This window comes from Orycteropus afer, unplaced genomic scaffold (genome assembly GCF_000298275.1).
Source record: "Orycteropus afer afer isolate SDZICR_OR568_19922 unplaced genomic scaffold, OryAfe1.0 scaffold00031, whole genome shotgun sequence".
Taxonomy (NCBI): Eukaryota; Metazoa; Chordata; class Mammalia; order Tubulidentata; family Orycteropodidae; genus Orycteropus; species Orycteropus afer.
The window spans coordinates 2,852,565-2,863,117 of record NW_006921618.1 but is presented as its reverse complement, the minus strand read 5'-3'; the positions used below and the strand labels follow the sequence as shown (position 1 = coordinate 2,863,117).

Sequence of the window (10,553 nt, the reverse complement as noted above, 5' to 3'; positions counted from 1 at the left end):
TTAGGACCAGGGTTAGCCTGATTGCCTTATCTCTCCCCAACATTTGAGACGCCCATATTTCACCCAGCCAAATAGCTCCGAGAGCAGCGCAGATGGCTGCCGTGGTCGCGCCTCAGGAAAATGTGTTATTAATATCTAAATAACTTCCCAATACTGTCTGGTAAATCTCCCCTCCACCATTCCAAATGATGAATTCGTTTGAAGTCTTCCCCAACCTCATCTTTTCAATGTCTCTCTCTCTTCTCTCTTCTTCTTAGCCAGGCTTATTTTAAACTCGTAAAAATCTAATTCCTTTCACCACTGCGCCGCGCACACGCGTCTTTTAGGTACAAACGTCTGGAAACAGCCGATGTGTGACGGTGCGTGCCCCGGAGGTGAACACAGAACCCGAAAGCCCTCGCAGCGGGGGACCCCACCCGTTTGAAATCGCCTACATTTGGAAGACTCGGGGCTGCGCGGAAACCTCACTCTGGGATCCGTGCCCCTTTCCGTGCGCGCCCGGGGAACCCTCTGCCAGTTCCCCGTGGAGGCCCAAAGGCGTCCCCAAACCCTCGGCTCCTCCGTTGCTCCCACTCCCCCAAAGCCCTGAACGGCTTCCCCCGCTCTCCGGGGCGGATAATTACCCTCCGCTCGCCTGTTCTCCCTTGTTTAAAGTTTGTTTTCTAAATGTCTTCTATTAGATTATGTTCGTTCATTCCCCCTCCAACCTTATCTCCCTCTGTCTCTTCTCTCCTTGCCCGTCACACTCGATTTAGGCACGAGTTTATCTGGCAAACAGTTTGCCGACTTTGTTTATTTACCGCGGGTTCTGGGGCTGCGAGCGCGCGAGCGCCAGTGTTTGCCTTTGTAATAGTTATCTCCTTATTGTTGTTCCTCGTTAGGCTCCGCTCCCGCCTCCCCCTCTCTCTTCGTCGGTTGGGGGGATGGAGGGAAGAAAGACGGAGCCTTGTCAGCCCAGTGTGGGCTCGCCCCCTCGCCGGGAGCCCCCCTCCGCCAGGACAGTTCCCCTCCGCACCCTCTCGGCTCACCCCATCCCCCACCACCCGGGCGCGCCGAGCTGCTCCCTTGTCCCCCTCCCTTCTCTCCCTCTGGTCTCTCTGAATCTCCACCACCAAGCGGTGCCTAAAGCCGGGGAATTGCCTGACACCCTCCCATCTTCCTCCGAGCCCCCATTATGCGAAGCTGATCCCACTCTGAACAGCCTCAAATCCCGCCTGGACTCTGTTTGATTAGATTGCCAACCCGGGGTAATCCTTTGATTTGGTGGAGTGTCAATTACCTTTCTCTAAACACACATTTACAGAGGAGGGAACTTGTTGGTTTAAATCAATGCCGATTGTTTCTTTGATAAATGGACGATCTGCCTCCCCTTTTTCGCCCCCTCTTCCAAGTCCCCTCTCTCTGTCCTCCTCCTCCCGAGTCCGTTCCGTTCTCGCCTATCCCGTAAACAATTCCCTTCCAGGTGTGAAGCCGAAAAAAACGGTGTGGGCTGAGGGCAGCGGCGCCCCCCTTCCTCTGTTCATTCACTCCCCCGGAGCCTAATTAAATTTGGCAGGTCCTTGTACACACAATCAAAACAGCTTCCTCCAGTGTAGCAAACGACCGAAAACCGCATTAGCAGCTATCGCCGCTGCCAAATTAAATTGTTTCCCACCTCCTTTTACAAGTGTCTAAAACCTACACTTCGGGCTCTCCCCTTCTTCCCCACCCTTCCCTGCCATCTCCCACTCCACACCTGTACTTTCTCGCGGCCTTACAAGTAAATTCAGGAGAGCGCAAAGCAAAACAAACCCTGCCTCCCCTCCTGTGCGCCACAGCCCCCACCTTCCTCGGTCTTTCAGACCCAGGAGGACTGGGAATTCTTCCGCTGGACTCTGAGGCCGGCTGTTTTCTGCTTTTCCAGAGGAAAACTCTGATTTTTTGTTTTTAATCTTGGGATGGCATTCCCCCCCCCGCTTTATTTTACATTCATTGTGACCCCCAGAGGGCAATGGGGAGCCCAGCAACTTTGTTCAGTTTCCCTCAATCCGATCAGTTTCCACTTCAACTTGTGTACTGTCAAATGTCAAAGCTTTGGTGTTCTTATTCAATCTTACTGTTATTATTACTGCTTCACACTCACTCTCTCAGCTCCCACAGAGGATGGTTTGACCCTTGCAAACCTCTCTCAAATTCCCTTAAGAGTCACCTCTGGACTCAGATTCTGGAAAATTTTCTTCCTTTTCCAGTCTCCTCTGACATCCTCTCCTGGTCAGGTGCCTGGCCTGTCTCCTCCAGGGTCCTCGGAGAAGGGGGTGAGAAGGAAGTGTGTGGAGGCAGAGCTGTCCACATCCCTCTCCAGGTGAGCAGAGCATGGCCGGAGCTCCTACCGGCAGTGGTCTGAGAATTCTCACAACCAACAATCCTAATAACTCAGTCTTAACAAGGATAAGAGGGGGAAAAAATACGAACAGCCTCATGAATATCAGCCCAAGGGGAGCAGGAGTGAGCTGTTCAGAGATGAAAGTGCACAGAAATAAAAGCTCAATTTAATCTGCTTTAAAACCCTTCAACTTAACGTTTGTGCTTCAAACTCTGAGAGTGAGGACTGATTGCGGATAAATAGTTTCTTACCATGCCTGGAAGCTATTACACCCCTCTCCAACACAGTTTCCTATTCAGCAGTCCCAGTTTTCATTACCAGCTCTAATAAGTCTTAACATTATTAAATGCCAAGCGGACGATAGGAAGAAACGGACTCAGGGAGGGATCTCTCTTTAGTGCTTAAAGAAGAGAGCTCTTAAACCCCTTCTTTGGCGGCTCCCCGCCATGAGAGGGGCAACCCCTGGAGAAAGCATTAGTCAAGAGCAAGAAGGCAAAACAAAGTTGCAGGGGTGCACCCCTCCCCCTGCCTGCCCTTTTGCCCAAGCAGCATCTCAGCTTTTGGCGACCTGGTCCACTTGCAGGTTAGGAGGTCTTTTTGCCTTTAGTAGGAGTGAAACTGACATCTGATGCCTGGGAGAGAAATGAGGGGTTCCAGCTGGGCAGTTCACTGGGGTGCCTGCCCTGGCCCAGGTACTCACATCAGGAACTGATACAATTTGTCCAGAGACAGACCACCCTCTCTCATCCACACAGCTATGCTGCCCATCCAAATCCATCTACCATGATACTACACACCCGTTCAGAATCCCACTTGCACAGACACACAACTCTTAACACTCAGCTCCAAAGGTCCATGGGCAAACCGTCCTGGAGAGACATGAGCCTACTTACAACAATCACAGCGCCCAACGTGAGCACCATCATTCAAACACGGTGGGGCTCTGTGGACACCAGGCCACTGTTTTCATTGAGACCATTACATTTCTGCAACTCCTCCCAAGACCCAGCACTTGTGTTCTCAGCCTCCCCCTCTGAAGCCAAGAGGCTCCTGATTAAAAACCCTCTGAGACTTGGAGTTTCCTGGTTCCACTGCGGGGAACACCTCTATCCAGCGAAGCGTGTACATTAGCGGGTTTTGCAATCTCAGACTAGCGCTGGGAGCCCCTGAACTCCCTGGAGTCAGAGGCACCACAAAACCATACACCCTGTCCTTTCCTTTCCTCTCATTCCTTCCCAGAGGAAATATATCTATGTGTGTATCCTCACAGACCAAATTGGAGTCCCTTCCCCACACACACCTAAAGTCTCTCTCCAAATAAAATAACAAACCTCCTTTGGCTTCTGGGAGTGGGGGTACCCTTTCAGAAGAGGTGCCTGCTGTGCACAATCTTGGCAGGGCACCTTATTCAAGTTCAATGACTGCCAACCCACAGAAAGACCCAACTCTCCTCTTTTCAATACAAATTGATAAAGAAATGGGTCACCAAATACGGTCTCAGGGCTGTAGGGCTGCCCGACCCAAGCCCAGAACTGCTTGGCATCACAGGCTGCCTTCTCAAAGCAGCCCAGAGGCCCCTCGGCAGACCCATCACAGCGGGGTGCCACGTACAGCTCCGCTAGCTTTCTTCCCTTGCCTCTTTGTCCAGGGAGGGACTGCGGCCCCACTCTGGGCCCTGAATGTCAATAACCTCCCCCTTCCCCAGGTCCCCAGTGGCTAATACCACTGGCTGCAGGCCCCCCCCCCATCTCTCTGGGAGCTGTCTTTGGGAACGGACAGGCTGTGAAGTTCATCTTCAAGGTTGGGAGAAGACTACTGAGAACCTGAAGAGAGACTTGGGCTAGGAGCATGGAGGTGAGAGTGGGGGCAGAAACCTCAGGAAGGAAATTTGAGCACAACACGCCCTTCCGAGTTTCTGATTCCAGTGAACTTCCCCCACCTTTTCCAAAGCCACTGTTTTGCAGGTTCGAATGGTCAATGTCTTTCCAATTCTCCCCGCCCTCCTCTCGTGTGTTTGGGGCTTGTTTCTGGTTCCTGGTCAGGCTTTGTGAGTCTGAGTCTTCCATTTCTATCTCTCCTTAGGTCCTCACCCAGTGCACACTTCCCCAAGTCACAAACACAACTGTGGGGGGCGGGGAAGGGGAACGCTCCCTTTCTGCACCCGCAGCAGATTTCTTCGCCCCGTTAAAAAACAAAAGCACAATTCCCTTCCCCGGCCGGGCGTGCAGGCGCTTGAAAGATACATGCTTTCCCCAGCAGATCACCAAAAAAGCAGGGCGCGAGCCTCAGACTCCTGCCTGCTTGGAAGTGGGCAGGGTTAGTGGGTCTGAATCTCTCTGACCAACTGGGATTCTCAGACCCTGTGTCCCGAGGAACTTGCCCTGGACTGCCGGCCTCGTCCAGCACGCTGAAGAGGTCAGAGCCCTAATGGGGCACCCTTCTGCCCCCACCTGCCAGTCTCAGTCCTGGCCCTAACGCGAGACTGAGAGTCAGGCGGCGGCCCACGCGGCCCTCGCTAATTTTTATTGATTGCAGCGGTCAGTCAACTGTCAGGAGGGGTTTCAAGGGACCATTTAGAAAGCGTGTGCGGGCCTGGTTAACAAATTCATTTAGGGAGCCGCAGGCCGACTCCTCCTTCCTTTCCCCCCTCCTAGTCCAAGTTTCCTATAAATAATTGATCAAGACCGGGACTAGCAGCCAAAACGGCAGTCCAGGAAATACGCGCGCCCGAGTCCTCGCTTAGACAAGGCGTGCGCGGAGTTGCAATCAGCGGTGCACAGTGTATTAATCCGCAGCCGAGCTCTATGCATAGGCGGATGCCGGTGGCGCCCGGGCTCCGCCCAAGCCAAAGAGGTGCAGGCCCTGCTCGCTGCCCTGGCCCCGGGGGTGTACCGATGGGGAGTTGTCGGCAAACCCTAGGAGGCTCCGGGCTGCCCCTGGGCCTGCGAATTATCTGCTAAAGTTCAGTCCTCCATTCTCAGGTGGTGGAAGCGAACGACAGGCCTGCACGCTCGCGCGGGAGGGAAACGCAAGCCGGGCACCGCAAACCCTGGGCGGGTCCCTACCTTTGTCGCCCAAGATGCCATCGATGCTGTGTTTGGCCTTCTTTTCGCCATCGTCTTCTTTCTTATCGGCTTCGTCTTCCTCCTCTTTCTTCCCGAACTTGATTCTGAGCACGCGGCTAATCGAACTCACTAAACCTCAGAAATTTAAAGGCAAAAGTGCGCGTATAAGCTGCAGGGGAGCCAGATGGGGCCCCACCTCTGGGAGAAAGTCAGGAAACTTCTCCCTCCTTACACATCCGCGAAGGAATGCACACCTAGCCACACCACATACACCTAAGCGTTTACACCTACCCAGAGGCACAAGGACAGCCACCCACGTATGGAAGACTGACTCACACCTGGGGCACTCGGGTGGTGGTGAGACTGTAGCAGAGGCACCTGCTTAGTTGCATTCCTGTACATCTCCTTGTCCTTGTCCTTGTGCCTTACACTACCTCATACCCTAGAGGTCAGGCCCTCCAGCCCCTGCTGCAACATCCCCGCACTCAGGTGTGCCTGTTTCCCCCCTTCCTGCATGACTGAATGCACGTGCATGCACGTGCCCGCGCTGCCCGCGCGTGCCCACACACCCACACACCCACACACTCACACTCACACACACACAAGGCAAAAGTGTCCTCTCCTGCACAGTATAGTCTAGGGGCTCCACATTTGGGACCCAAAACAAATGACTTGGAGAAGAAGGGTGTCCAAGGAAGGCCCTGGAAATCAACTGTCCTGGGACAGACCCATTTCTCCAGGCCACGTCTGCAAGAAAGCTGTAAAGGGGGCTTTCTCTTACTAAACTTCTAGATTAACTTTTTGCTCCTTCCTCTCTCTTCCTTCCTTCCCTCTTTCCCCCTCCCTTTCTCCGTTCTTTCCTTCTTCTCTCCTTTCATCTTCCTCCCAGATTTCATTCCCTCCAATGCCCTCTTTCTGCCCTCTTGTTCCCTTTTCCTCTGAACTTTTCTCCAAGTTCCTCTTCTCTCACTCTCTCCTCTCCTCCTTCCCTTGCCTCCAGCCTGTGGCTAGCTGCACTGGTTCAGCTGCCTTCTCACCTGAGGGCACGGTGCTGCGGTCGCAGTGCCCATCTTTCAGCAGCCGGTCCCGGATCTCCCAGCTGAACATGCCTGGGTTTTCCCTCTTGTACTCCTCAATCTTTTTCTCCACATCCGGAGTCGCCACCTGCTTCAGAGGTGGAGGTGGGAGAGTAGGAGTGGGAAGATGGGGTGGGGGGAGGGAGATACTTTTAATATCAACCTCCCAAGAGCCTCAGGCCAGGTTGGTGGCACTGGTCTCCATGCCTCCCTCCTGTGATTTGCTTTACCCTTTCAAGAAACCTGTTCCTGGCTCTGGGACAGGTAGCTGGGGGTGGAGGAGTAGTGACTGGTGAGAAAAAGGAAACCTAATTAGGACCCCCAAGGTCTCCCCTCACTATTTCAGGCAAGACCAAGGGAGAGGGGACCTGAAGGATGGAAGATTTCCTCTGGTCTTGGGGGGTGGCATGGGTCAGGGCACAAATAGGGACAGCTCGGATCTGTTTCATTGGCCTCAACATCTTGAGCCACCTAGACCTCACTTATGCCCATCCCTGAGAAATTTAAATAATGAGAAAATAATGGGGGATACTCTCCAATGTTAGCTTACATAGGGAACATGTAGACAACCTCATGCTACTGGATGATATAGGGCAACGAGAGGGCCTCAGCCAGGACCCCTGATCATGGGAGGCTGGCTGCCAGCCTCCCTGGCAAAGACACTCACTCTGGGCTTGCTGCCGCCGATGGCCCCAGGCCGGATGGACCCGGTCTCCTGGTAGCGGCAGAGAATCTTGGAGACACAGCCGTGGGAGACGCGCAGCTGGCGGGAGATGACACAGGGCCGGATACCGTGGTGGGCCATCTCCACAATCTTGTGGCGGATGTGGTTGGGCAGGGGTCGCCCGTTGATGAAGACCCCACCCAGCTGGTTTACCCGACCTTGTCCGAGTGGGGTGGACACTGGATAAGAGAGAGGAGATGAAGGAGGAGAGAGGCACAGGATGAGGATGGGGAGGGGACACTGTGTGTATCCCTGACTCCAGTTTTGTTTAAGCACAGTGGGTCTCTGAGTTTCTCACTTCTGGAGCTGTGGCAGCTCAGAGGCCGGAAACTACTGCCTTAAAGTCATGGGAGAGGGTTATGCAGGGATGGAGAGAGGGGTCACGGCTGTAAGAATCCCTCCCTCAGGTGCTGGGTGCCCCCAGGGCTGCCACACTACAGGGAATAAGAACACAACTGGGGGATCTGAATGGCCCCTGAGAAGGAAAGCAAGAAATATCAAAGTGAGAGAGTTGAGAAACCCTGCCACCAAACAGACCTAGAGAGCTCTGTCCCCCAGGCAGCAGCTTGGGCCACAGATCTGCCTTCCTCTGAAAAAGGCCAATAACCTGTGGTCCGTTCCATGCTCCAAGTGGTCAAGAGGGATCATTTTATTGGGGGGAGAGGGGCTGGATGACTGGGCTTTGGCAGCAAAGCAGTCCCAGCTTTGGTTGAACAGCTGAGGCACAGCCTAGGGACTGGTGACACAATGCTGTTGATCATTGCCTCTGGGGACACCTGGCTGTCCCATAGTGGATTCCCCTTGCCGTCAATCCCTCTCAGAATTCTAATTTCGTTTGGGGATGAGCTTGGGACACTTCTGTCAGCAAGCTCCAAAATCATATATTCTGCCTGGCCTCAGAAACCGTGAACTGTCCCTCCAGGCTCTGCCAGGCTAATAGGTAGATGGGCCTGAGTCCTATGGTGTGGATGACTTTGGGAATCAGGAAGACAGGCACCCCCTGATGCTTGCTGGGGAGGGGAGAACACCCGTGGACGCCTTAATGCAAAGTCTACACTATTTCCTCACAGAAGGTTAGGGGACACCCGGTGCACTAATCCGGTCTCGATCCCCCCAATTTGGGGACTCGGCGGCTGCGGAGATCTGGCAGATTAGAACGATTTCACAGGCGCCCAAGTGGAGGGAGCTGACAGTATAATTGGAAGGGAGGAGGCGAGAAGAGGCTCCGGCTGCTGAGCTGTTCCTACCGCCCCCTCCCTTGTTCTCCTGGTCCCCCCACCTCTCTTTGTAAAAGTAGGTGTCTGAAGCTACCCTCGGATTTAATCAGAAATCGTGCGTCGCCAAGTCAGAGTCACTCGGTCTCCGTGGTGGGATATGCCATTATCTCTCGAGCGCCCAACTTTATATTCAAGAGCCTCTTTAGCGACCGGCACTCGGCTCTCCTCAGTATTCTCCGTCATGTTGGGCAAATATTGTCCTAATCCGCCGCGCGTCCTCGGCCGCCTGTTTTACTTTCATTCGCTACAGAAGAGTGCTACGGCAAATCCCTGGGCTTGTGCGCTCTCCCGCCTGCGTGGCTGCTCGCGCGCACTTGATCACGGAGCCGCTCTCTTCGCCTCTGTCTAATTCAGGAACCCGGTGCAGCCTTGCTGCCGAGGGACCCTCCTCCCCAGATCACAGGCTGCCCGCCCACCCCCTCCCTGCCTTCTCCCCTTCCTCATACACAAGTGGCTTATACAATTACAAGAAGAGTAATTAAAAAATAAAAGTCACAGATATCTCTAACCATTTCTTTATGACACCCTTGGCTACCTACCCCTAGAAGCAGAATGACTCCCTCAGCGGCAGGTTGAAGGACTCTGTTAGTTTAAAAAGAGAAAACAAAAACGCAGGAAGGAATCTCGGCCGTTCGCTCCCAGCTGTCTCCAGCCCGGAACCCGCTCGCCGCGGGCCTCTCTGCTCTTTCCCCGCAAAGGGCACGTTACAAAATGAATACTTTCCCCCGGTCCGGACACTGTCGTGCCCTCTCGCCGTCCCGAGGTTCTGTCCCCGGAGAGTTCCAGAGTTTGAAAGCCCAAGTGAAAAGTTTTTTGGGAAAAATCATTACTATATATTATTTCAATTCGTTTGTTTCCAGGCCGAAAAGCAAGAGTTTGGGGCTGCTGTTTTGGAGGAAGCGGATATGCCTTCATAGTTTAGACATATAAAGTATCACGCTTTCTTTGGCATCTGTTGATATTTCGAAATAAAGGGGATCGGACAACCATCCCGGGAGTGAAAAGTACAATTCAAGAGTAGAAAGCCCCGCAGCCAGGGAGCTCAGAGAAAAAAGTAGCTGGGAAAAAGAAGCTGACATGTACTAGGATATGAAATGTACTAGGAGCCGAAATCTCCTAGCAGTTGAACCCTGCAGCGGAAGGGCAACAGCCGGCGACCTGTGAAGCCCAGGCAGTAGGTCCCTGAAACCCCTGCAGAAACTGACAAGTGTCGGTCCCAGAAACTTCCTGCGTCCTGTGCCCGGACGTGGACCCGGGAGAGACGAGGACCCCACAGCCGCCGCCGCCGCCACCACCATCCCCTAGTGATCGCCACCTCTCCAAGGACCTCGCGTTCCGGCGGAGGCATCAAGGCAAGGCAAGGTCGGCGCTCTTACCTTCCAGAGGAAATCCGGTGCGGGGATAGTTTTGTCCCGGAGCCGGCCGCATCATCCTCGGTACTGTGCCGGGAAGGGCCGCCATTCTCGCGCACGTCGGGGACGAATCCAGAGTCGGCAAAAATCTCTTCCCGTCCGCTCCCTTTACCCCTGCTGCGATCTCTTTCTTTCCCGTTTTTTTTTTTCCTCCTCTTCCCCCTCCCCTCCACACACACTCCCTACCCCCACCCCCCACCCCCGGCTGCAGTCCAACGCGTCCAGAAGCTGGGGAAGGGGGGTGAGGTGGGGGCGGAGGTTGGGGGGGAAGGAAGGTGGCGACAAGGAAGTTCAAACAAACAAACACACCAACCCCAAGTCCGCCTCTGCCGGCTCGGCTCGGTCAGAAGTTGTGGGGGCTGATGCGCCGGGCAGAACTAGGAACAAGGCCGGGCGGCGAGGGGAGCTGAAGGGACGCGGCTGGAAGCAGGGCCCCCAGCCTCTGACCCGCCAGCGATGCTCTCTGGTGCTCGGGGCCAAAGTTTCTGAGCAGAGAGGCCGCGGAGTGGATTTCTTTTTCGTATTTATTTTTATATTTATTCTCTCTCTGTCTCCCTCTCCCTCCCTCCCTCTTCCTCTCCTCACTTGTCTCCACGCCTTCTCTCCCCGGACTACACTCGCTAACCCCCTTACTAGC

The 10,553-nt window shown here is 54.2% G+C and overlaps 1 protein-coding gene across 1 annotated transcript in view; it reads right to left on the bottom strand.

The window, feature by feature from the left end:
- PAX7 (paired box 7) overlaps positions 1-9,965 on the bottom strand; it is a 133,118-nt gene extending 123,153 nt beyond the window's left edge. Inside the window, exons 1-4 of the mRNA XM_007935635.1 lie at positions 9,881-9,965; positions 7,171-7,406; positions 6,465-6,594; positions 5,428-5,556 (exon numbers count right to left, since the gene is read on the bottom strand). Coding sequence (XP_007933826.1) covers positions 5,428-5,556; positions 6,465-6,594; positions 7,171-7,406; positions 9,881-9,965 — 580 coding nt within the window. The remainder of the gene's footprint in view (positions 1-5,427; positions 5,557-6,464; positions 6,595-7,170; positions 7,407-9,880) is intronic.
- Between the last annotated feature and the right edge of the window lie 588 nt (positions 9,966-10,553).